The sequence below is a fragment of the Mauremys reevesii genome, linkage group 1 (assembly GCF_016161935.1).
Source record: "Mauremys reevesii isolate NIE-2019 linkage group 1, ASM1616193v1, whole genome shotgun sequence".
Taxonomy (NCBI): Eukaryota; Metazoa; Chordata; order Testudines; family Geoemydidae; genus Mauremys; species Mauremys reevesii.
The window spans coordinates 111710937-111738915 of NC_052623.1; the positions used below are offsets into that span (position 1 = coordinate 111710937).

The 27979-nt window shown below is 42.9% G+C and overlaps 1 protein-coding gene across 3 annotated transcripts in view; it reads right to left on the reverse strand.

Annotated features, from left to right (window-relative positions):
- Positions 1 to 2775: 2775 nt before the first annotated feature.
- The window catches only part of CARS2 (cysteinyl-tRNA synthetase 2, mitochondrial), a 49805-nt gene continuing 24601 nt past the window's right edge, over positions 2776 to 27979 (reverse strand). For all 3 annotated transcript variants that reach the window (XM_039491923.1, XM_039491905.1, XM_039491913.1), the window contains exons 9-15: positions 25899 to 25966; positions 22647 to 22713; positions 13560 to 13698; positions 11249 to 11372; positions 8720 to 8818; positions 6703 to 6966; positions 2776 to 3206 (exon numbers count right to left, since the gene is read on the reverse strand). In XM_039491923.1, the coding sequence (XP_039347857.1) occupies positions 3114 to 3206; positions 6703 to 6966; positions 8720 to 8818; positions 11249 to 11372; positions 13560 to 13698; positions 22647 to 22713; positions 25899 to 25966 (854 nt within the window). In that variant the 3' untranslated portion in view covers positions 2776 to 3113. The remainder of the gene's footprint in view (positions 3207 to 6702; positions 6967 to 8719; positions 8819 to 11248; positions 11373 to 13559; positions 13699 to 22646; positions 22714 to 25898; positions 25967 to 27979) is intronic.

A 27979-nucleotide genomic window follows, 5' to 3' on the forward strand; every position in this document is an offset into this window, starting at 1 on the left:
CATGATAGGACTGCCACAGACCCTGGAAATCCTGTGGCCTCAGACAGTCTGCCAGGGAACCAGCCAGGTTTCCATTGTAACCCTGCCTGTGATTCAGTACAAGTCTGAACTTGACTCACTTTCATGAGACTCTTTAGCATTTTGTTGAAAAATTTCCAACCAGCTGTGTGCGCGCATGTGAAAGAAACTTCCCTGCCTTCTGAAGAGTGCCAGTACCCAAAAACGGGGCAGGAAAACTGCTTGGTAGTGACAATTTATTCTCTAGTCAAATGGCTAAAAAGCAAATCTTTAGCCTATTGAATACATTGGATTACTTTATACGTTAGATTACTTCATATTTTCAGAGGAGATCATTGTAGATCATCTAAAGTTATTTTCCCGCTCATATCCTTTCACAAATTGCTTCATTTAAACACTGAAGAACTCCAGTGAGCTCATACCAACTTTCAGATAATAGAATTTGAATGTAGACTTTTAACCCCAGAAGTTAAACTCTATATTGCACTACCAGTTACCTAAAACATCCAGTTCTTTATTTGAATATGAACTTAAGTATCCTCTTTGGGAAAGGTACACTATCCTTTTGTGATGGTTAGAAATTATAAAATTCAATGTAAGCAGCCTGGCTTAAGTATAACAGCTGGTCTCTGTTCTTTTCAGGTTCTTATATTGCACCCAAATTATGATTCCAACTCGGCCAATGATTTGCTGCAAGGTCTTTTGGAAAGTCTATTAACATCCATTTTCCTTCATCCCCAAAAGTATATACTTACCTTACAGAGGTGGTGTGAGGATTAACGATTCAGCGAGAGAAGTACTATACACCTTAAGAATTGATTTCTAATGCTGATAGTTCCTGAGCTTTCTCCACTACCATTGTTAGGGAACTGTAACTTACGTTGTGCAAAAGTGAATTAGAAATAGCCACAGGTGAGTTGATAGCATCTTTTACTTAACCTGGTTACAGGCCTCATAGGACCTAATCTATGTTATCAGATATGGAAAAAAGCAGAAGTTTAAGAGTCAGGCTTGTTCTGTGCCTGTGAAATCTTAAGGGGAAGAGAATATTCCTGTGCCTAGAGCTGGAGGTGGTTATGGGGAATCTCATTGGAAGAGACTGAGGTCCTGCTCCTACTTCATTATGCAAGTACAGACCCTTTTTTCCTTGTCTGCAGTGGGGAAAAAGTGGGTTCTTAATAGGCCCTATATCAGTGCAGAGTGCTGCAGTGCCTTCTCTGAGACTTTGCACAGGTCTGCACTAGCAGATTAGGCTATAACGCAGTTTAATATTTTTGAATAGCGTAGCTGAATTTTAAAAAACATTCTTTTAGAAGAAGCCAGTCCTTAGTTTCTAAATTGCTTATGTCCCTTCTCCCATTAGGATGCTGGCTTCTCCACTGTCACAAATAACATACCGTTTTGGAAGATCGGTGCTTTCAGAATGGCAGCTGCAATTCAACTTTTTATAGTGCTGGGCTGAGGAAAATGCATGTTTGTTTTTCTTTTGAAGGAAGCACCTGTAGTTCATCTTTGCCATGACCTGGAATGCCATGGGAGACTACAGACGGCCTAAGCGGCTTGCTTATTTATATACTTTAAACCTCCATAAAACAATGCTAATAAATAATGTAGCAGCCTGAGTACTATATAAAGGGGGAAAAAAAATTCAAAAGCAACTTACATTTCACTGATAGTCACTGGGAGAGGGGCCTAACTCAAAGCACTTCTGATAATCTTACCAAAAGCTAGAGGAGTCGTAACCCTGACAGTAGCACTAGCACCTGCTATAACACCACCAGATGCTGTCCTGGGGCATCCACTCAAAGGGGGACGTTGGGGGGGGGGGGGGGGAAGCTGTTGAAGAGTCTAGATGCTGAGCTAGCAGATGAACTGGAGTCTGAGTACAAGGTCAGGTGCTAAAAGAACAATCAACTTTTCCTCTCCTTGGCTGTAAGTCCAGCACCATGCTTGCTGTCCTGGCCTTTGCTTCTCTTCCAAAGGACGTGCTCCTTACAGCTACTGTTCCTTGGGCTGAACCTTTTTCACCTAGTGGCCCTAATGTCCATTAGGCACCTTTTGAACTGTATTTCTTCAACAGATGTTCAGTCATTCTCCTGTTCACGTACTTTAGGTCCTCTGTGGGTGGGTGCGTCATTTACTGTTTTCAGGACCTATTTTCATCCAAGACAGCTGTTTGATTATTTCCTTTGTTTGCTGTCCCCTTAGTACTGTTAGTGTAGATTTTATTTCCCTCTACTTCTGTTCACCAGGAGTGTCTGCTCATGGAGTCATCTCCCTTTTTCTGCTTCGCCTAGGCTGAAACCTTTTCTATTTTCCTTCTTTCTTCTTTTCCACTCCCCTATTATCCTGTTCTCTTAAGTGACATCCTATAAGCGCTTTTGTTAATAACGTTTGGTATCTGCACAGACAAGAGCAGCATGTACAAGCTCACAAAAGGTTAATGTGTTGGTAGCCTATAGTTTATTATGGGGAATCTCATTGGAAGAGACTGAGGCCCTGCTCCTACATCAAGTTATGCAAGAAGAGACCCTTTTGTCCTTGTCTGCAGTGCGGGAAAAGTGTGTTCTTATGTTGTATATTATTTATACTCCTGGTACAATTTTGAGGTTTTTCCTTAAAAGTTCTAAAAAAAAATTAGTCAACCCTTTTTGTCTTGGTTGCCTCTGTCTTGCCTTAGTTAGCCTAGCTCAGTCACCACCTAGGCTGGCTCCAGTGGAGTGGGCATGAATAATCAGCAGGAACAAAGGGAACTTCAGAGCTGCACGCTTGTTGTGAGTACCTATTCAAAATATGTGAACCTGGCTCAGAGGCTAATTACTTGGATTATAGATCCCAGTTTTACAGCTGTTCAGTTGTTAATTGCTGCTTTACTTGAACAAAACCACCTATGTTATTACCAGCTTATTTCACAATACATGCAGAAAAAGATCAATGATTTCTCAAAGGGAAAAAGCAAGTTGTGGCAAGCAGAGAGGTATTTAAGTTACTCTTTATTAACAGATGGAGCCCTGCAGAAATGGTTTTTGAAATTTTGATTAGGAACTGTAAATTAATTATTTCCCAAAGCATTCACTGCGACATGATCAGTCCACTCATGTTCCTGTGCTATATCGGCTGCCAGTTTCAGTTCTTTGCTCTTCTCTTGGTTGATCCACCACTTCCCACGTAGAAGTAGTACCCCTGTCCTGTAAGAATAAATAAGTGGGTCAAACCTAGTAATTTTTTAAATTACACACAGTACTTTGTCCCTGGTTAAATTATTTAAATCCCTAGAAGCAGCTATTAAACTCAAAAGGCAAAAATGCTGATTACATTAAAAAAACAAGTAATGATTATGAGAGTACTGTATTTCCAAGCTTCAACAGCATTGCTATTGATCAAGTTAAAAGAAAAAGGTGGTCCTATCTTTTCACAGAAAAGATCTTAAATTACTTTGGGTTAAGAGGCAAAGACTGAACAATAATTTTTCAAAATGATGGCTACATTATTGGGGGAGTGGACACTCCATTTAGTTTAAATTAATATGGCATGGGCATGAGAAAAATATTGCAACTTCAGTTCTGAAACACTGCTGAGACCACATTCTGTGATAGGAGAATAATGGATTAGGTGATGAAGATACTCTGCCTATTTTTTAAAATAATATTTAGTGGTACCTTCTCTTAAACTAAAGTCATCAGAATAGATTTTCATGTTTATACTTTTTGCAGAAATAAAACAAAATAGGCCTCCTTTATGGCCCCTAAATGAGAATAAACTGCCTCGTACACTGTGAGCTCTTTAAACTTTAAAAGAATGACACAATGTGGAATATTTTTAATAAAGTATTATCTTAGTATGATAGTCCAGCTGGTCACTTCTGCCTACTATTATTACCTAGCCATTCGATTGCAGTTTTGGGAAATAAACAGAGGGTACATCCATGCTACCTGCTGATTGATCTATCAGAGATCAATTTATCGTGTCATGTCTTGTCTAGATGTGATAAATCGATCCCCGAATGTGCTCCCGTCGACTCCGGAACTCCACCAGGGAGAGAGGCAGAAGCGGAGTCGATGGGAGAGCTGCGGCCGTCGATCCTGCGCCATGAGGATGGGAGGGAAGTCGAAATAAGATACATCGACTTCAGCTACGCTATTCTCGTAGCTGAAGTCGCGTATCTTACATCAATGACCCCCCCCCCCCCCCCCACTGTAGACCAGGCCTGAGAAAGTGCCTCTGAAGAGTTCAACAAGTGAAGTTCTTAACAGGCCAGTAATGGAATTTTCAGATCTACCAAATTTGACTGGTAGTCATAAGGGATATTTAAAGTAGTACGCAGAATTAAATACATATAGAACAGAAAATTAGAGTTTGATACATGAGCCGATTAAACAGAGCAATAGGTTATTTGTCAGCATGTACTATGTTAGTCAAAGAGAATTCAGTTCTATTAAACCTGAAATAAGCTTTTTACAGAGAAATGTGAAGTACATGCAAGAGTTACCAGATAATCTCTGTTTTTTAAATAATGTAACTTTAATTAATCTGTATCAGCAACAAAACTGAGACACTGGACAAAATCCGTACCATCAGTATCTGAGCCAATGAAGGGACAAAACCTTTTGTAACATTATGGTATTATGTAAATCAGATTGAGGATAAATTTTTAAATAAAAGTTTGAATATTTTTATAGTTTAAGGAAATAAGCTTTCAGGAAAAAAGAACTCTAGTGATTTATTTGAGGCTAAATTCAAATTAATAAAGACAAGCTAACTTATTAGCATTCTAGGATTTGGAGTTTCCTGGCTCTTCTTTAGTGCAGGTACTATCAAAAAAAATTAAGTGGTTACATTTGACAGATTCCAAATAGTTCTTACATTCTTAATTTAAAAAGACAGCAGGAAGATGTCTTACTTTATAACCACGGCTGTCTCTACACGAGGCATTTTTGTCAGTAATTTCCCACCAGGGGTCCCAATAAAAGTGCTGGTGTAAATAGGATGCAGGTGGCCACCAGCATCTTTTCTACAGCAACATTCCTGCTGTTGCTGAAACAATGGGATATTTTTGGCACAAAGTCCTGCAGGCAAGGCCAACAGCGAATAATTTGTGGCTAAGACTTTGTCAATACAGCTCTATAAGAAGTTTAAATGGAAACAAGTAAAATAGCATAAAGTGTCTGACCAAATCTATCATCTGTTTTAGACTGTAGTTTCTTAAATAGAAATTCACCTGTGTCACTGCTAGTGCCAGTTCTAAGTGATGAGCCTCAGAAGTTCAGTGGCTCAGTTTTCCAAGGGCTGAGACCAAGGGGATGTCTGACTGTAGCACAGATCTGAATACTTATGCTACGATTACAGGGCTGAAGCATTGGAAAGGATAGTAAGGCAAGAGGAATGGGAGGAGCGGTTAATAATAATAATAGGAGATATACCAATCTCCTAGAACTGGAAGGGACCTTGAAAGGTCATCGAGACCAGCCCCCTGCCTTCACTATCAGGACCAATTTTTGCCCCAGATCCCTAAGTGGTCCCCTCAAGGATTGAGCTCACAAGCCTGGGTTTAGCAGGCCAATGCCTCTTGAAGTGATGGAAGAAGAGAATGAGCCAATTAAGGTGTTTTTTTTTTAAAGGGAAATATGGCTGGAGAAAGGGGAAAGAAAAATAATTCAACAGTGGCATTAGGGACAGATTAGAGGCAGAGAGAAGGGCTAGAAAAGAAGGTGGCTACAGGCACTTAGCTCCATTCCTTCTGTACTGTCCTATTTAAGTGAGAGGACTGAGGTTGCTTTTCACAATGACTTCTGGGAGGAAAGCCCCACCTTCCTATCCAAAACCAAAGTTAACGAAGAGCATGAAAGATCAGTGCAGATAGGGTCCCGCTTCTAGTCAAGCCTACTCCAAATTGCTACCATTCTACATCATAACCATCACTGGCCCTTGTTTAATCCAGCCAAAAGGCCAGATGAGGATTTCAGAATATGGTAGAGGATGTTTTAACAGCTAAATAATACGCTCTCAGTAATTACACAAGTAGCCATAGCTACTTGTGGGGGGGAGAGAGGTGGGGGGAGAATATAAAGCTAACAGATTGATCGTACATGACCACTTCATTTCTACCCACTACTAGTCCAAATGCACGCAGTGTAGAGCAAGTACTGAGAGATGCTGACAAAAGGTGTGAAAAGGGCAAAAATAAGTGCAGTCTGACACTGGAGAAAGTCCAGAGAAGAGCAGCAAAAATGATTAAGGTCCAGAAAACATGACCTATGAGGAAAGATTTAAAAAATTGGGTTTGTTTAGTCTGGAAAAGAAAAGACTGACATGATAATTTTCAAGTATATAAAAGGTTGTTAGAAGGAGGAGGGAGAAAAATTATTATTGTTAACCTTTGAGGATAGAACAAGAAGCAATGGGCTTAAATTGCAGCAAGGACGGTTTAGGGTGGACATTAGGAGAAACCTCCTTAACTGTCAGAATGGTTAAGCATTGGAATACAGTGCCTAGGGAGGTTGAGGAATCTCCATCACTGGGGATTTTTAAGAGCAGGTTAGACAAACACCTGTCAGGGATGGTCTAGATAATACTTAGTCCTGTCATGAGTGCAGGGGACTGGACTAGATGATCTCTCGAAGTCCCTTCCAGTTCTACGATTCTATGAATTACTAAAGGAGTTGCAAAGACAATATTTTCTCAAACCTTTATGTTGATTCCAAATGCAGCAAGGTCTCGCCGCAGGTTGTCACAAGCCTGCAGAAGAGGTTCTCGCTCCAGAAATAACTGCTGTCTTGTCTCTTTCTGTTTCTGTTTTGTTTCCTTTGTTAGAATGGTACCTTCTTCCACCTGCACTGCTTCTGTTGCTCCAGGCATAGCAAGAGCATAATTCCGCACCTTGACACGGAAGCTCACTAGCTCATCAATCACACTGGAAAGCGTAGCTAAATTTTTGTTTTCTGGAACAACCTATAAATCAAAAGCAGCAGCATTAAAATATTACATCAGAAAATGAGTTAAGCAGTATTCATTCAACAGAGTACATTCTGAAGTAAGGGCTTGTCTACACACAAGGCATATGTACATTGCAATCAGGAGTCTGATTACAGCACAGGTTGGCATACCTCCGCCAGCGTTTAATCAAGCTAACACAGCTAAAACCAGTAGTGTTGTTGCAGTGATGCAGCCTCTACAAGCTGCCATGGATCCTGGGAACATACTCGTGTCACATGTTCATGCCATCATGTCTTCACTGGTATTTTGAACTGTGCGATCTCGATTAAAGCTGGAGCAGGTAATGCTCGTCCATGCTGCAATCACACTTTTGCTACCCACAAAGTTGTACGGCTTTAGCTATACTGGACACAGTTATAGTGGTGTAACCATGCTTTGCTAGTGTAACTTATTCCAGTTGTGAGGCACCTTTGCCTCTTATCCATTTCCAAATCCCTCCTTAAGACTTGACTTTCAGATGCCTACAGAAACTTTACCATCCAACAATGGCTAGGCACGTGGCAAACTGAGACAACTACTCCAGGCTTGTCTAAACAGGGAAGTCATTCCAGAACAGCTATTCCTGATTAACTCCATCTGTGGATGCTCTTATTCCAAATTAGCTTAATCCACTTCCAAAGGCAGTGGCTCTGGCATGTTTGCAGTAGATCCAAACAGTCATCCGTTTATCGAGGCATCATTTCAATTCAATTACAACAAACTCTTCCAGAAAAACCAGGCACAGAGTTCTCAGTGTTCTAATCCTATCCCACACCAACATCTTCAGCACCACCTGAAAGCTAGAGAGAACCCATACAGTATGCAAAAGGTCAGAAAAGCATGTACCTAGCTAGGTACAAAGGGCACAGAATGCAGATGAATATGTCCTACATGAAAATTACACGATTCCCCCAAATACAGTATGTCACCAAAAACCATAACAAATGCATAAAGCAAATGTGTGGACTAACAGCCAGCTCCTAACATACACAGCTGTTCAGAAGCCAAATACGTCAGAAGCTGCTCTAACACACACAGTAATACAAAGGAACCACCTCAATTTATGGCTGAAAAGTTACTGATTTTAAAAGGCTTGTGTGTGTATATACTATAAATAAATGGATGTTTGTTTGAATCCATCAAAATTATGATATGGATCTTCTACCTCACAAAAGGAAATTTGCTCCCTGTTTAGAATTTAATAGTATCTGCAAATTTTAGGACTCACAGAAAACAAGCCTGGAACAGCTCTCTCGGCTCCTGTCCCGTTTATTTTTTAACTATATAGTATTGGATTGTTGCCTTTGGCTTTTAGCGTCTCTCCACATAGCACTCTTGCTCTGCATTTCACTGGTTTCCTTTTCCTCCCCATTTCTACCTTAACCAGTACTTAAGGACGTCAGTCACAAACATATTCTTGTTTCACGCCCCAAAATCATTTCCACCGCACCAATGCCGCAATAGAAGAGGCACAGGAATATTCAAGAGCAGAATTCAGCCCATACTTTGTTCTATACTGTTCGGCCGTGTTTCATTTTCCTTCTCTTCTAGCCCACACAATTTACATCTGTGTTTCTGCATCCGTTTCAACAATCAGAACCACCAGTTTTACCTAGATTGTGCTCATATTTTTGTAAAATGTTCTGTAAGATGTAACGCTGCTGCTGTTACTATGTTGTTACAATACAAACACCACCACCCATGCTAGATCTTTAGAGTGGTTTCATACCTGTCTGTCTCCAAGAGATATTCCAACAGTGTTAAAGAAGTCTTCTATATAGGAAAGCATGGTCCCATACACAACAGGGCTTCTGGGAGATCCACCTTCCTGTTACAAATCACAACAACAAAGCTGGCTGACCAATAGTTTACTGCAGGCCTCAAACTGCCAATATCTGGTTTGAAGTCTATGGCCTTGACTACCTGGGAAACTTTTTTTTGGTACCAGTTATGCTAGTATAATCCACCCATACGGAGGATAATTCTGGTAGAAGAGTGGGATTTTTTTCAGTTTCACTTATGTCATTTGGGAAGGCTTTTAAGTTAAATCATAGACACTCCTATACTGGAATAAGAATGTCCCCGCCAGGGACTCATAACTATCCCCGCTTTGGGTTATTAAAAAAACCCCACACACCCTTTCCCATGTAGACAAGGCCTATGAGCATGAAGAAAAATGAAAATTAAATTAACAGCAGAAGTGTTTCAGGTTAATTAATTACATCAACTGCTTCAAACGTCACCTTTTGTCATGCTGAGTTAGGCACTGTGAAGGCCATTTTCAGACACCTTGGCAGTATTTGGCTGCAAGACAGTGGTGGTTGCCTGAGGAGCAGCATTTGTAAACATGGATGCAGGCACATTTTCTCCTTTTATATTTACCCAGCATGAACTCAACATTCAGCAAGAACAGGAGAAAAGATTTATGGGGACTAAGGCTGGTTAGCAAAGGGCAACAGTAAAATATTAAATTGGGAGACTGGTGTGTAGTGAGGTGCATCAAAATGAGGTATTTGGTGAGGTGTTATTTAACATCTTCATTAATGACTGGAATAAGCCATAAATAGCTTGAAATTTGCAAAGGACACTAAACTGGAAGGAGCTAGAACCAGCAGCCAGGAAAAAAAACAAAACTGGATCAAGAGCAGTTAGGAACGTGGGGAAAAAGCAAACAATGACATGAGTTCAGTTTAGGGAAATACAAGCACATCTCGATTAGCTGCGTGTGTAGAGTACAGGGACCATAGACTACACGTGTAGCTACGCGCTGCAGTGAAAGGCAGGTGGTGTCCACACTTGTCACAGCGGTGGGCAGACAGTGGGGAAAGGCTCCACCAGTAAGATAATACACTGCTAAAAAAAGCAGTGGTGACGTTGGAGGCACTGCTTGGGCAGACAGGGAGCCGTGTAGGATACATCCCCTAAGTTCTGGCATGTAAGGACACTCTATGCGCCTAAACCGGTGCCTCACCATCCATGCTGCTGTTTATATCCGGGCTGGGAGGATGTGCAGGGTATGTGCTACTCTGCACACTGCCATAACAACCGCAGACGTACCTTTAGAGCAAAAAGCCCAACTCTCAGATACGCCGTAGGAGACAAACTATGGAAAATAGTAATGGTCAAAGAGATGCACAGAACAGCCAAATGTAACTGCCCCTGAAATAGTGCATCCAATTCTGGGCATGACATTACCAGAAAGATTGTTTCTGAATTCCCTTTAATTATCAATCAAAATGATCCGAAGGGTGAGGAGGGCTTGTTTTGTTTGAATTCAAACAGCTGGGTTATCCAGGACTTCAACTACCAACTGGACTGACTCAGGGATTTGCTCAGTGGCTCGGAGAAAAACTCTATAAAGAAAGGGAAAGACTGCGACTAAATCCAGATCTCAGAGACAGGTGCTGCTACAGGACTACAAGGAGATGGGGTTTAAAAAAAAAAATCTGAAAATGAGTTATTACTATATTCAGCCTTGCCCCTCTCAGCCCCAGTAAAAACAAACTGCGAACACCGTGAGACTGATAATTAAGCAGTCAGGGACAATGAAGCAGAGAAGTTAAGTATCTGACCCAAGGCCAAAGATAGCATCATTGCCAAAATTAGGATCGGAAGCCAGGTGTCCCTAGGGCTGTGCTTTTGCTGTATTTCCATCCTTGAACTCTTGCAGTCAGCCACCCAAAGCCTCCTCTGCTTCAGCATCAGATTTTAGCTGGGGCCCAAATTGCCAACGTCTGATCTGAAGTGTAGCTGGAGCCTTAGAGGGGCAGTTTGAGACCACAATTATGATTTGCCGATAGCAGAGGCAACTGGTGAAGGGTGAATAAAACAGGTGCTGTGTTAACCGCCATTGCCACCCCATGCACTTGGAAGTCCTGGTCATAACAATGACTTTTTTACAAAATAAATCACTCAATTCCCAGTCCACTCTTTATCGGTATTATGGGGGTAGAAAGCAGGTATGTGCAACAAGCATTAAAGCCTATGGCATATGACAACACCTTCAGGTGTCTTTCAGAAGTCTTCCCTATGAATACAAGGCAGCAGGAGAGAAACGTGCTTTGGACACAGTGAAACATAAAACAATAGCACAGAATTCTAGAGATGCAGTCTGGACAAATGTGTGTCTTAAGGTCAACAATCTGTAGAGCTTTGTTTCTGCTGGTCTGTTGTGTGAACAATAAACTAATCTGTCTGAATTAAACAGTAGGACTGTAGACAGCTGTCATTTTCTGATCTCTCTATCCTAATGGGTTACCTTAGTAACAGCCTTAAGCTGTCTGTTGCCATGGTGAATGAGGTCCATAATTGCAGCAACAGCCCTGGAGGTGTCAAAGTCATCTGCAAATGCAGCCTTTACATTTGCTTTTGTGTTGGCTAGCCTGAAAAAAGAAAAGGTAAGGATGGACACGTTGCCAGCAGAGTACTGAATTCGTCTCCTATCAGCCCGAGGGAGTCATCTAAATGACACTGTCATTTTGTTCTAGGGTGACCAGATGGCCTCATTTTATAGGTTCAACCCCAATTTTTGGCTCTTTTTCTTATATAGGCTCCTATTACCCCTCGCCCCCGTCCCAATTTTTCACACTTGCTGTATGGTCACCCTATTTTGTTCCTAGCTGTACCATAATGGGCAATGCTACAGCACTCAGAAGAGAAGACACTTTTCAGTGCAAAAGGGCAAAGCTATGTCGATCCAAAACTGAACCGTTACATCCACTCAGGAAATATGACAATTCACAGTTGTCAATGGCTACATGAACAACGTTTGGCCATTCAGCTGTTATCATTTGGGAAACTCATTTATAATTAAAAAACTAACCAGTTTGTTTGCTTGGTTGGTTTTTTCAGCAGTCCAGCTTTCACACTACCTGTGAGTCTGTCTGCAGGAGCCAAGTTGCATGTGGCACCCCGAAGCGTTGCAAAAGAGCTGACGTGGAGTCAGCGAGGAGCCTTGGTGCAGCACTGATGCCACATCAGAGGACACAGGTTGAGGAGCAGGCTCTTTTTTCTCATTTGCGGCGCTAGCGGGACTCCAACACCGCGTCTGCGCAATGCCTGGCTCAGAGGGAAAGGCCTGAAGGCCCTTTGTTACAGAGAAGCTTCGGGGTGTCAATTTGGGAGGTGCTCTTGGCCTCTCTCCCCCAGTGGAAGAATCAATGCTACCAGTGCATTTATTAGTAAAAGGGGATAAATGGCAACTTGTAAACAGTGTGTGGCTGTCAATGGCCTCCTCTCCTACACTGCTCATCAACCCTCTGTTTATTCCCACTGACCTCAGTACGTCATCTGACATGAATGATTGCACCACAGCCTTCTGGAGAGCCTCAAACATGCTGGCATCTCTGGCTCCCTTCTAACTCTGTTTTGCTGCTCCCTTTATAGTCATTCTGTGTCTGGTGGCAATTGCTCATGAGATGATAGATCAGGGATCGGCAACCTTTGGCACGTGGCCCATCAGGGAAAGCCGCTGGCAGGCTGGGACGGTTTGTTTAACTGCAGCGTCCGCAGGTTTGGCTAATCGCAGCTCCTACAGGCTGCAGTTCATCAATCCAGGCCAATGGGGGCTGCGGGAAGCAGCGGCCAGCACATCCCTTGGCCTGAGCTGCTTCCCACAGCCCCCATTGGCCTGGAGCTGCGATTGGCCGAACCTGTGGATGCTGCAGGTAAGCAAACCATCTCGGCTCACCAGCGGCTTTCCGTGATGGGCCGCGTGCCAAAGGTTGCCGATCTCTATGACAGACTGTTGCTCTTAAGGTCACCAGTAGGGTCCCTTCTCTCTTGTGTATCTACCACTGCCCCATCATTAACATCACTCGCCTGTTTAATCTCAGCCCCTTTTACATTGCTGGCACCCAAATTCATTTATCCTATAAATCCTTCACTGACATCCCCTTTTGGCTTCCTTTCCTCCTGTCCCAAACACTACAATACCGGACTGCCTTAACTTTCCTCAACTGGCTGCCACCAGCTGCTGACATCCTCCTGTTTGGCCAGAGACGCTCTCTCAGCAGCATACCGAGCTCATTCACCTTCTCTCAACTACGACCTGTCCACTCGCCCTTCAGGACCACAATCTTGCCAGCCTCAGCTCCCTATTACCTTCTGTCTCATTCACAGCAAAATCACTCTCAGTCTTTTCAGGGTCTGCCCCACCCAGCTGTGATCTCATTCTTCCCTATACCACCCTTTTTTCTGGCCCTCTCCACATCCCACTCTCTCCTCTCCTCCATGTCAGAACTCAATTGAGAGGTTATGTCAGTCAAGAGGAGCAAAGGAACCTAGGTAAGGCTACACTACATACACACCATGCATCAGAGCGTGGCAGACTATGCAAAAGTGCATCAGCTAAAGGAAGAAAGGGGAAAAAAGCAATTGGAAAGTGAAAAGGAAGAGGATATTGCTTCTCACTCTCCCCCTTTATCTTGACCAGATGGATTTTTGTACAGCTTTTTAATGACATGCAATGTGGCATAGAGATCAATCCCTCATAATCAATCAGGAGTTCACAAATTACCATTCATATAATCAGAATCTTCAAGTGATACAATATATATATTTGCACTCACATCTCCCACAGTACATCTTCCTTAATGGGGTCACACACCAGCTGTCCTTTCATATAAGCATTTGCATCACTAATAAAAGAAGAGATGGCCTGAAGGAGGTTCTTTGCGTCATTCATGCTGTCATCACCAAATTCTATTGCTAAGAAAATAAAAAATTCATTTAGATGTTATGATACAGAAGATACTGTGCAACATATAGAGGAAACAGGGCCATGAGAAAATATTACAAGAAATACGAGTTCTTTAACAAAACTTTTGCTGTGACAGATAAATAGTAAATTACCTATGAATTTAACTAAAAACATTAATCTTTAGGCATATTAGATTTTATGGTTCTAAAACAATCCAGTAATTAAAAATGGCACAGCATATATTTATAGAAAGCAAATACAATGGCCCAAAGATTATTGAGAAAAAACTATCTGAAGCAGAATCTGATATTTTACAATTGTCTTTCATGTACTGAAGCTTTCTATCTAGTACAATGCTTCTCAAAGTCAGGCCGCCGCTTGTTCAGGGAAAGCCTCTGGTGGTCCGGGCTGGTTTGTTTACCTGCCGCGTCCACAAGTTCGGCCGATCATGGCTCCCACTGGCCGCGGTTCGCCGCTCCAGGCCAATGGGGGCTGTGGGAAGCGGTGCGGGCCGAGGGATGTGCTAGGCTCTGAAGGCATCACAGAAGTTAGGGTGACAATCCTGCAAGCCCCATACTACAACTTTGTGACACCCCCCACCACAATCCCATTTTGGGTCGGGACCCCCATGGTTACAACACCATGAAATTTCAGATTTAAACACCTGAAAATGTGAAATTTACCAATTTTCAAATCCTATGGCCATGAAATTGACCATAACGGACCGTGAATTTGGTAGGGCCTTAAACATAAGTAACACTGCTTGCCACATATACCTGTTTTCTGACTAACTTACACCCGAAGTATAGTTTATTATAGCGTACCGCTCCTTATATCAGTGCTTAGCTTGACCTACAGTTTCCCTGGCAACCTCCTTCTGGCCCCACAAGCACATGTGTTACAACAGTCTGCTTTGTATGACTACACAACACTGAGCAAACACACACACACCATTTAGAAAGGTGAACAGTATGTGCAAGACAGAGTTAAAACTGTGGTGGAAGCTATAGGCCAGACCTGATTTCACTGACACCAATATAAATCCAAAAACGAGTTGAACAGCTTAAGCAGACTGTCTCTGGATGTATCCCCAATATAATAGAGGTCAAAATCTGGCTCTATATTTGCGAGATTCTCAACCTGTGGATGATTAAAATCTGTCTTACTGTCGCATTAATGCTGGTTTCAGAATTAAAACTTTACTGTGTCTTTCAAATCAGACATTTACTTTGGGGCGGGTTTTTTTTTTAAAAGTTACAGAAATTGGATATCAATTTTTATCCACCAAGATTACCCAATTAATTACTCTGGTCACAGGAACTGTAACATAAACACACATGATAAATGTTTAATACAGTGAAGTCCACTTTAATTAAAGCAATTCTTTTCCACTAATTTATGCCTATCTACTACACTACAATTACAGTCAAGTGCAGATGCACAGTCCAGTTCAAGTGTGTTTAGCTCTAGAGTGGAAGACAGGAGTGGATCGCTCCAAAATCGCGCTGTTCTGTACGCTATCCCTGAAGCTCTGGTACTGGCCACTGTTGGAAGACAAGATTCTGGGCTAGATGGACCATTGGTCTGATCCATATGGCAGCTCTTGTGTTCTTATGTTCATATATTCATGTCTATAATCACCTTGGATTAAGTCCCTGAGAAAGTTCTGGTGGACAGCTCCATTGTGCCAGAGGAGCAGAGCTGTTAACCACTGTCCATACCTCAGAGTTTCAGGAGATCGTTAACAGGCCTAGACCATTAGATTCCTGTGATAAATGAAGTGGGGGAGGGGTATCTCCCTTTTTTGGGCACTCAGCCAGCCCGTTAGCTATAGAATTCCACTTAGTAGCTGTTCTCTACTTGCTTTACCTGTAAAGGGTTAACAAACCCACAGGTAAAAAGGGAGTGGGCACCTGACCAAAAGAGCCAATGGGAGAGCTAGAACTTTTTAAAATTGGGAAAAAACTTCTTTGTCTGTGTATTGTGGTTCTCTGGGAAAGAGGGGAACAGGGAGCAGTTATGCTGTGAGAAGCTGAAGGCCAGATATGAAAAACCATCAGATCATACCTAGAGATTGTTTATCTGAAACCCCAGATATGTAAGTAAATTAGGGAATGTCTAGGAAGACACCATTAGGTTTATTTCTGTTCATTTCTCATTGGTTTGTGGACTCCTCTGTGCTAACCCCAAATGCTTTTGTTTTGCTTGTAACCTTTAAGCTGGACCTCAAGGTTATTCTTGAAGTTTAATTAATGTAAGTGGGTTTTTTAATTCTAGCAAAAGGCTAAGTTCCAGATGTATTTTTTTGTTTTTAATAAAAATTACCTTTTTTAAGAACAGGATTGTTGGTTTCTGTGTGTGTGTGTGTGTGTCCTAAGAGGTTTGTGCTTATGTTGTTTAATTAGCTGGTGGCAACAGCTGATTTCCTTTGTTTTTCTTTCTCAGCTCTTCCCCAGAATGGGGGTTGAAATGGCTCGAGGGTACCCCACAGGAAGGAATTTCCAAGTGTGCCTTTCTGGTTTCAAAGGGGTTTTTTTTGCACTTGGGTGGTGGCAGCATCTAACCATCCAAGCTCAGAGAGAACCTGTAACTTACCTGGAGTGGCCAGTATTAATTTTTAAAATCCTTGCAGGCCCCCACCTTCTGCACTCGAAGTGCCAGAGTGGGTAATCAGCCCTGACAACTCCCAAGTCTGTATTCTAACCACTAGAATATGCCTCCTCTTAAAGACAGCTATCATAGTGTCGTTGAGCCAAAAGCAGGCTAACGGAGCTTTTTGAGGAACAAGCAAAGGAGAGCAAGGAGGTACAAAAGAACGAATTCAGGCAGAATTTCTCTGCATTAAGTAATTTATATAGGAAGCAGTTGCAAAAGGCAGCATACAGAAGCAAATAATAAAAAAAAAGCTTTAAAAATGGATAAACAGTGGGGACGGACGGATAGACGGACACACAAATTGGTTTGCAACAGCTAACTCAAGAGAGGGAGACAGACTCTGGCTTTTTATCTTAGGCCTTGTATACACTACAAAGTTTTGTTGACAGATGTCAGCTTTTGTCAACAAAACAGTGGAGATGTACACACTGAAATACTCCTCCTGCCAATATTATAAAATCACCTCGACGAGCAGCACGGAGCTTTTTGCTATGCAGTTAGAGCAACGCAGTGTCAGTGTAGACACCTCACTAGGTTATGTCACCCTAACTGGCCTCCAGGAAGTGTCTCACAATGCCTATCATGACCGCTCTGGTCAGCAGTTTGAACTCTGCTGCCCTGGAGGTACACAGGTATGTGCCCCTCCCGCATTTAAAGGCCTGGGAATTTTTGAAATTCCTCTTCCTGTTTGCTCAGCGTACACAGTTCACACAGCATCTTCCCAGCTGACCAGGATGGCTTTACACAGCAGGCACGCTCCCAGGTGGAGCACACCGGCGCTGCCGAGTATATGGGGAAAAGAGATTGTGCAGTCGCAACTTTGCACCAGCCGCAGGAATTTTGATACCTACGGACTGATTGCTAGCACCATGCAGGAGAAGGGGCACGAAAGCGACACGCAGTAGGCAGGTGTACCAGAAGGCAAGCGAGTCCAACCGTCGCTCTGGTGCGGTGCCAAAGACCTGCTGCTTCTATAAGGAGCTGCATGCCATCCTTTGCGATGGTCCCACCTCCACTGCCAAGAGCACCATGGATACTTCGGGGGAACTGGAGTAGGGTGACCAGATGTCTCGATTTTATAGGGACAGTCCCGATATTTGGGGCTTTTTCTTATATAGGTTCCTATTACCCCCCACCCCCTGTCCTGTTTTTTCAGACTTGCTGTCTGGTCACCCTAAACTGGAGGCAGCGGCCAGTGGCAATGAGGAAGTGGTGGATGAGAGGGTGGAACTGGAGGATGAAGCAGCGCATGTGGCAGGATCATCCGGTGGCAGGGTGAGTCAGGAGCTCTTCTCCACTCTGGAGGGGTCTAGCTAGTCCCAGCACTCGGAGTATGGCGCACAGCATGCAGGAGAGGGGAGCTCCAGGAAGTGCTTATTTTACTTCGAGAGTGCATGGTAAGACGAGATTGAGCTCTCATGCAGTTTGTTATATGGTAGAGGAGGGATTAGGGACAGAAATTAAAAACCATCTACACAGTCGGGCCAGGATGGAAAAGTTTGTTAATGTACTCTGGAATCCTCCATAGTGATCTCTAGGAAAAACTTTCCTGTAGGTATTCTGCAATCCTCTGCCGAAGGTTCCTTAGGAGAGCTGCCTTGTTTCTCCCCTCGCTCTAGAAACTTTGCTGCGTCACCTGGCAATTATTTCTGCAGGGACCAGAGCAGCACACAAGCAAGGGGCATACAGAGCCAGTCTGCAGCCACATGCATGCAGGAGATGCTCCCCTGCATCCTGGGTTACCCTTAGGAGTGAGATATCAGGTTCAATTACTCTAGCCTGTGGAAAAGGGTACCCATATTCAGAATAGGTTCCCTAACCACTTATAATAACCCCCCTTCACAAACCACCCTTTCTCCCTTCTTGCCCTTTCTCCCTTGTCCACCCCGCTTCCCGCAAACTCACCGTAATTGGGACTCACAGGGACCTGTGTGCTAGCCAAGGGACAGTGAGAAAGAAGTGTATGTGTAACTTTTGTGATTCACGGCTGTGAGTGCACTCACAATACAGTTTCTGGTATCAGAGGGGTAGCCGTGTTTGTTGCTTTTTACAGATCCAGACTAAGAGTCCTGTGGCACCTTACAGACTAACATGTATTGGAGCATAAGCTTTCGCGGGTGAATACCCACTTCGCCAGACGTATGTCATGCGTCTGACGAAGTGGGTGAACAGATGAAGTGGGTATTCACCCACAAAAGCTTATGCTCCAATACATCTGTTAGTCTATAAGGTGCCACAGGACTCTTTGGGCTGGTCCACACTAAGAAGGGGGGTCGAACTAGGGTACGCAAATTCAGCTACGTGAATAGCGTAGCTGAATTCGAAGTACCCTAGTTCGAACTACTCACCCGTCCAGACGCCGCGGAATCGAAGTCCGCGGCTCCAAGGTCAACTCCGCCACCGCCGTTTGCAGTGGTGGAGTACCGGAGTCGACCGGAGCGCGCGGGGAGTTCGAACTATCATGTCCAGATTAGACGCGATAGTTCGAACTCCGAGAAGTCAAACTCACCGCGTCGACCCGGCAGGTAAGTGTAGACTAGCCCTTAGTTGCTTAATACAGTCTCTGTTCATTATTTCTTTGTCTTCTGCAGATGTGCCCTTGAGGACACACTCCTCCACACCGGTGGAGCACCTCCATCAGATAAGGCAGCGACCCAGGAGGAGTAAGGAGGAGATGTTCCACAAAGTGCTGCAGTCAACAGAAACACCATGTAGCAAAATGAGCATGGAGTGGGACAGTTAATGAAAGACTGAGGCTGGAGAGCCAGGACAGTGCACAGGGGCAGGAGCGGATGATAAAGCTCCTGGAGGACCAGACAGACAGAGATGTTGAAGTCCCTCATTAGCCTGCAATCAGAGCAAATCCGTGCCTAACGCCCCTCTGGCCACTACAGAACTCCGGTCCATGCCCTCCCCAAACTCCCCCACCGCATTCATTGCGTGTTCCCGGTCCCGCGCAGTACCCCGTGCACACCACACCTGGAATTACACCTAGCTGTAAGAGCCCTAACTGCAAGACTGTTCCTCATTTTCATGTCCCGTTTGTCTGAAAGTTTGTGTTTTAGCCCATTATTAAACTTGAGTCTTTATTTGTGACATACATACATCGCTCAGTGTGAACCCCTGCTCAGTGTGAAACAGTGGCTGTTGGTAGGAATATTTGCTCGTTACAATAATGCTCAAGAAGTGAGCACTACAGAGATAATTCATGGCAACCTGACCAAATGCATCACATACAGACATGGGAATCATTGTCAAAATGCTCCTTCAAAGCCTCCCTGATTCGAACAGCCTCCCACTGTGCCCCTCTAATTCCCTTTGCATCTGGCTGCTCAAAATTAGCAGCCAGCCAATCAGCCTCAGCAGCCCTTCCCAGGGAAACTTTTCCCGCTTCGATTCGCAAATATTATACAGCAGGTCGCAATGATCATTGGATTATTTTCCTCATTGAGATCTAACCGGCCAAAAAAATAAAAATAAAAACCAGCACCAGCAACCTTTTAAATCGGCCCAAGATAAATTCAATGGTCATTCTGCATCTGCTGAGCCTGTTGTTGAAGCGTTCCTTGCTACTGTCTAGGTTTCCCATGTAAGGCTTCATGAGCCATGGGAGCAAGGGGTAGGCAGGGTGTCCAAGGATCACTATGGGCATTTGCACATTCCTCCATTGGAAAATTCTGGTCTGGAAAGAAAGTCCCAGTGTGCAGCTTTCAATACAGTTCAGTGTTCCTAAAGATGCCTGCACCATGCACCTTCCCTGACCAATCCGCATTGATGTCAGTGAAACTATCCTGGTGATCCACCAGCACCCACAAGATCATGGAAAAGTAGCCCTTTCGGTTGATGTACTCCATTGCAAGATGGTCGGGGGCCAAAATTGGGATGTGTGTTCCATCTATCAACCTGCTGCAGTTTGGGTAATGTGCAGGAAATAATTGATAGCTTCAAGGCAATGGGATTCCCTAAGTCACAGTTCTTCAAAGCAGGAGGCAATTAATGGTCATATATATTTGCATCCGCGGAGCTCCCACCATAGACTTTCCAACTGCAAACTGATTCGCAACTGCCACTTGCTTTTCCACAGTGAGGGCAGGTCTCAGTCTGGTGTCCTTGTGGCGCAGGGCAGGGGCGAGCACTGCACGCAGGAAGGTGGCTTTGTGCATCCAAAAGTTCTGCAGCCACCACTCATCATCCCAGACCTGCGTCGCGATGCGATCCCAACAGTCCACTGTGGCAAGCTCGTCCATGAATGCCAGCAGCAATCTTGAATTATTTGTTTCCATGGAAGACAGCAGGGCAGGCATCACCGATTCACTCTCTGTTTCGCAGCTCATGAAATACTGCAGGACCATCGGTGTTGTGTTCATAACGCTCATCACCTGACTGGTCAGCAGCTCAGGATCCAGGCTGTCAGGCAGAGATGAAGGGTGCACAGTTTACAAGGGCTGTTGAAAAACAGCACGAAACGAAGCCCATGAAATGATGGCACGGAAATAACTGCATCATAGGATAGCGAGCATGTCTCCATGATGCACTGTGATCCGTTCCCAGAGCTCCCAGTGGCAGAGGATGGTGAGATGCACTGTGGGATAGCTACCCATAATGCAACGCTGTCGATGCAAGAGCAACAACTGTGGACACGCTCAGCTGACAAAAGGAGCGCAGCGTGGATGTGCTCCACTGATATTATTAAAGCAACTTATGATCGTTGACAAAACCTAAGTAGACTTAACTCAACTCTGCACTGTAGACATGGCCTGAGAATAGTCCCATGTCCCACAGCATGTCCTGCCTTATTAACCTTATGTGCCCACTTTGTATAGACAGCAGCAGCCATTCACGCATACACGTTTGCTTCTGTAGGTTACTGTCAGCAAATTCTCATTATTCCCACTGGATTCCAACCAACAGTGTGTGGTTTCCTCTGTCCTTATTCTTTATCAGAGGAGATGTGCACAAGAGCCCAGACTCACTGCCACAAGCCTTCACATCCTGTAAATGAATGATTGAGGCTGTAGCAAATGATGCGTAACCATTCATCCACTGCAGGGCTGTCGGCACTTCTCCTCGCCCCAGGGGCAGCTGTAGAAGGTTTGGCTGAGCTGCTGAACCGTTGTATTACGTCGTACATACATATTATGTAGTTTGGGTTTCTATTTCTTAAAATAAAACAGGTTTGTTCAGGGTCCAAGTGCCTTGAGGTGCATGTCAAGGATCCATTCATGTGCTCAAAACTCACTGTGTCTTGTGACGGATGCAGAGACCTTGAAGTGAGGAGCATGCCATCCATAATAGCAGCATTCCTGCCCCAGAAAGCCTCTCACACATCCACACTTGGGGCTTGCTCAGCATACAGATTCATCTAGAATTTGTTCTTTATTTTCCGTAGTAATGGAGGTCTGTTGCTGAGAGTCAGGCTAAGTCTACAGTGGCACAACAGCTTTGCTGCGGTAAGCACCGTAGTTACTTCCTACATCAGTAGAAGGGGGGTTTCCATTCGAGCAGCTAATCCACCTCTCCAAGAGGCAGTAGACTGGAAGAATTCTTCCATCAACCTAGTCGCATCTACTCTGGGGGTTAAGTCAACCTAACGATGGCACTCATGGCACAAAATTTGTCACAGCCCTGAGCAGCTGTGTAACTGTGAAGTGTAAACCAGGCTTCAGCCAACTCTCTCCTCAGCCCTTTCTGTGAAATATTTTAGGAATAAACAGCACTCCTAGAGCTTTCGATTTTAAGTGAGTGAAAGTGAAAAAATAGATCAACGTAGCTACATCCCTCAGGGGCTATAAAAATGTTGCACCCTGAGCACTGGAGTTAGGTTGACCTAACCCCAGGGAAGATGCAGAAGAATTCTTCCATTGAGCTAGCTATTGCCTCTTGGAAACATAGGTTAACTACACTGATGGAAAAACTCCTTCTGTCAACGAGGTAAGCATCTACCTCAAAGTGCTACAGCCACACAACTGCAACGCCATAGCTGGGCTGCTGTAGTGTAGACATACCCCTAATGTGAGCAAGGATCCATTGAGGCAGCGGAAAAGTGTAGCTCCTACAAATAGCTAAAGTTATTTAAGCAGCAAAAAGACCTCTCTGTCAGTGAACTGTTTGCGCATGAAAATTCCCAGCATGTAACAGATCAGCACACATTACCAAGGTGCTGAGCAGTCTTCTACTCATGGGAATTAAAGTAGTTGGCTCCACATGAAGATAACCCAACACATTGCAGCATTGACCCCTCAGCATTTTAGAGGATTGTGTGAAAAGACAAACTAATCAGCCCCTTTTTTTTTCCTCTTACCTGATCTGTACTTGCTGCGCAAACAAAACATTCTGAATTCATCCGCTGAATTCTTTGTCAAAAAATCCTAATCAATAAACAAATAAAGAACCAGTATTATACCAGACATAGTCTAAACAACAGATCTTCATTGTGTAATTTTACACTTTGAATTTGCATTTCTGTATTTTGTGTTCATTTATTAGCCTTTTGGGAAAGATTAATAAATACATTTTTTATTATCCTGTTTTGCAATTATAATGTTTTAAAGTATGAAAACGATTAATATTTTAATTGTTCAACTTTAAATTAAAGTTTATTTGTGGCAGAATTAAACAAGGCAATGTCAGATATATACCGGCTGTTGATGTAAAGCATTGAAAGATGCATTCGAAATTAAATTTTCATCGTTATGATCATCTCAAACAAACACACAGTATGAACGACAAAGAGAAAAGTAAACCTGAAATGTGCTGAGATTCGGATACAACAGAATGGGGGGAGGTACTCTGAAGCCTTGCTAGCTTCACAAACAGAATGTTGGTTTGTTGAACTAGATTAGAGTTTAATTTATGTTATAATTAAGAGATTAGAATATGTAGGAATAGAAGGAAAATCAGGACTGTGTGAAAGTTAACTTCTCCTGTACTACCTTGATTTATCCATACAGACCTGTCAAAATCCTACTCATCCAGAGGGTAACTCCCTCATTTTGGATTAATGTTAAGGTTGCTTTAAAACTTCACTCCTGTGATAAAGAATTTCACTGAGTCTTCCAAAGAACCATTTCAAATCATGATGGTATATTTAAAAATGGTCAACCACTTGACAACCCTGTCTACTTGTCAGCACAAAGAGTGGCAGGTAACAGCGAATGCTACATTCATGATCTTTTAAATTAGCAGATGAGAGGTAGTAAATTGGTAGTACCTCTACGTGCTGCTGAACTATAGCATTGCAATGAGAAGTTAGTACAAGTCTGAAAAGATGGGAAAGCAAAGAAATGCATATAGAGATTTAGCTTCTGTTTCAATATTACAGCAAGTGACACAGTGAAGGTAGCAAAATGTTGAGCACGTACAGTGTCTAAAATGAAAATAGAAATAATTGGGGCAATCAAGGCTAAGCTAAATCAAGAACTGGACTGGGATACTAAATTATCTGTCTATATACTTTATATAGCTTAGTAAACTCAAAGTGCCTGAAGACATTGTGATAGTGTATGGTAGGAGAGTATTATGCCTAAGGAAGGAAATAAACTGTATGAATCAAAACTCTGAGCTGGTGCAAGGCCCATCTGAATGGGCAGATCTCAATAGATGGGTACGTGTATGTATGGATATTTTTTTTAATCTATGTTTTGGGGGAAAAACGTGTCACTCTTCAAAACAGGGTGTGTGGGAAAACTGAAAATATTCACATGAAATTGATGTGGGGGGAGAATATGAATAGTTATTTTAACAGACCAGAAGGTGTGTGCATGTGGAATACTGCAGAAAAGCACAGCTTGATCAAGGGTATGGAACGTGGCTGCAGGAAAGGAAAGTCATGCCTCACTGACTATTTGCAATGTGTGCAGTGTATTACTGGCAGGGGAGACAATGGGATGGCAGTAGGCAGCAGCATCCTAGCCTTGATTTTTTTAGAACTCACATGAAAAGTCCCATATAGGGTTTAACTTTCATGATGCAGAATGACTAAATGCGAGGCAGTTTGGTTCACTGATCTGAAAATTACCTACAGGACAGGATTACCTTCATTAGTCACAGCTAATCTATATATATTCAGACTAAAGAAAAATTACTCTGGGGTACTGCAGGGAGGAGTGCTGGGTCAGCAGTTATTTATTGTTAAATGTATCTGACTTGCCCTGCACGTAAAAACTATTGGCTCTGACAAAGTTCTCTTCACCTTCCCAGGAACATTCTCTCTCAGCTCATAACATTCCATTAGAAATGCAGCTGCAGACGATTTCTATTTTTTGAAGTTGTTCTTTTTGCGTTAACCCTCATTCCTCCAACTCCTCTCCAGCATCTGTCTACACTAGGAAAATTACTGTCAAAACGGCAGCGATGAGTAATTTTCCTAGGGCAGATGAGGCTTAGCCGTACACAGACAGCATCAGGAGAATTAAGAATAAAGCAGCTCACATTGCACTCTGATTTTCAAAGGATTATAATTAGTCTTCCAGGAGGGCAGAGAGAGAGAGAGGAACGTATGTGCTGAGACAGCCTTTTAATCCTTGTCTACATGAGGAAAATTACCCATTGCTGACATCCGAGTGCAGCTGAACTGGTACTAAACACAGCTTAATTGTACATGTAATCAAGGACAAACTGTGTTCCGCACCACTTCAAAAACTGTGGTTAAACCCACTAATAAACATATAGACAGGAGCCACCAGAAGTGAGTGCTTCTGTGGCGTTAGCTAAGAAAGCTGCTTTTGGCAAGAGCCTATGCCTCTCTAATACGGTATTACCGTCTAACAGGATCGCATAGGCTGAAACAGACCCACTCCTGGCACTTGATATTAGCTACAAGGTAAAGGTCTATTTGAGTTAATAAGAGAATGACAGTAAAAAAAACAAAAAACAATTAAATTAAAATTAAAAAAAAAATACTGGCTACAACAGCCATCTACACTGGCATTGGAAGATAAATGTCAGTTCCATATAAAAGGGTTTACGTTATCAAATCCTGCTTCATGTTAAATGAGATAAGGAATGAAGTCTCAAAAAAGTAGTGCCCCAGACTCTAAAAGAATCTAATAGCCTCTGTTACTGAATTCATATCTGCTTGTTTGCTGACCAGTTTAATAGATGGTATGAATGCTGGGTTCCAGAATATGCATCTTTGCTCACGTACGTTAAGACAGGAGTCTTAAATTCACTGTGTGAAGAGAACTGAACTATATCTTTTGATTATGGCCCATTGCCTCAGCCTCAGGACTCTAGACAACCCTTGAGTAACAGCAGGTGTCATACTGATTACTAAAGGTTAATATGCCCAAATAAGACATAATGGGCACAAAGGCCCCCAATTTGGGGAACAGAGAACTTCTGTTGGTACCAGAGACAGGCTTTCAAGCCTACACAGAGCTCTTCAGGTCTGGAAATCTGGGGAGAGTGCTCCTATAAAGGACAGGATTTAAGCACATGATTTGAACGTGTCCACGTGTTTTCCTGAATCAGGGCCATAATGAATTATAGCATATTAAAAACACACACACACACACACACAGCAAAACTTCTCTAGTTCACAACAACATATTACCTTAATTGTAATGTAGTTTTTTAATGATTTTGACATTTTTTCTTGACTTCCTTTAATAAGCAAATGCCCTGGAAGAAAAAAAAATATAGTTAAATTAGTCTGCTTCTGAATGAGTGGTGGATGGAAAAGCAAACTCTGCTTTGAGGAACTGGAGGTAGAATATACTTGGATGGATTTGACATAACCATTTCAATGCAGTGCTTTGTATTTTTAACCACAGCTTTACCCAAAATCCTACACCATTAGGCACCCAGAGCTTTGGATGGGGACATTTTAAACCAATCTAAAGAAATAAAACTAATGGAATGGAAGAAAATAAACAGCTTGCTTTTACCAGAAATGCCAACACACACTTCTAAATAATAATAGAAAAAAATCTTATCTCTTGACATCCCACAGTGATATTTGGAGTCCTGTAAAGCCTCCTCAAACATATAGTATCCTCATGCAAAGCAAGGCATTTTCCAACCATATTCAAAAATGGAATAAAAGTGTAACATAGCCAGACAACTAATTCAGAAGCTTTGCCTTACAACAGTGACCACACAAAATGGGCAAGTTTCAAAGTAGAGAAGAGACATACAAACCTCCACCAAATTTAGGATTTAATAGGAGCAGGTGATACTAAGGGTTCTGTAATAGATGAAACAATGCTGGCAAGATGTAAGGAAGGTCACACATACACAATGAAGTTCCATCTTAAAAGGACTTGAAAGCGAGCCAAGGATTTTGAAAAGCAATCAATCGTTTTTACCAGCAGCTTCCCAAAGCACAGCAACTGGAGGCTGTTTTTCTTGTGAAAATCTGGACTTAAAAATGCTTCAGGAGCTAAAAGTGATGCAAAAAGTTAGTGGGAAGACCAGAGAAGAATGAACTAAAGGGGGAGTCGTAATATATGCTGAAAATAATATGCTGAATCTGGGACTGCATCCTTTTCACACAAGATGAATATTTCCCTGGCTGCCCCTCTAGTACAACAGACCAGCCCTAATTAACAAAAGGCAAGCCCCTGAAAATGCACCAGCTTTGGATAACCCGATCACGTGAAAGGTATGGTCCTGGATGCATCATGTTTATACCTACGAACTGCGATGCTCTAAATCTGACATCCCTGCAAGTAGTCATGGATAAACCTGCTCCCTTCCATCTCCAACACATCTTGGTCCTGTAAGCATGGTTTAAAATTAGCTTGGGCCATATTGATTTTTAAACACTCTCTTATCAATGTGAACTTTATTTAAATCAAATATAGAAACCATATCTAGCCTATGCAACCTTAACTGATTTTAATCACAATTTGGCACCATCAGCATTGGCCAGAGGGGAAAAGAAATAATTAAAGGGCAAGGTTAGCTAAAGCATACTTCTGAATGTCCCCTTCAGCTTGGTGAGTGGGGAAATTCAGCATGGAATTGTTCAGAGGTCTAGTGTGGATGGACCCATAGTGTAGACAGCCTCAGCCTCTTATTTCCACACTCTTACAGAGCTTAAAAAAAGAGAGAGAAAGATTGAGGGTTGGGTGACTTTGTCACCTGTTAAGACAAAAGACCTTTTTCAGACAGCTACCTCATTGGTTTTGTCTAAATAGACTCTGTGACGGGCACAAACCCTTGTCTCACAAAATCTCCTGTTTGTGGCATTGCTCAGGATTGAATAGTGCCATGCTTTGCCGCTCTGAGTAGGAACGCTCCTAACACTTCTTTGTACAACACTCCAAATAATTTTGCTCTGCATTAGGCTTTGCCACTGCATCATCTTATATTGGTACCAGGGATATCTACCCTGTGAGGTGGGGGGGGTGTTCTTTTACACTCACCCGTCCGGGAGTTCGGTGGCAATTCGTCGGAGAACTCTTCAAAATATCGGGACAAATGGCGTCCCGACCGTACTCTGGTCGGGACACGGGACAAACTCCTCAAGATCGGGACAGTTTTAAATTTTTGACCAGAGTATCTCTATCACATGGTTCCATAAGAAGACATCAGCAACATCTGAATTATTTCAAATCCCGCTCCTGTATATGAGAGAATCCCATCACTGGGAGAGGATGGTTCCATTAAAGAATCTAAAATATCAGGATT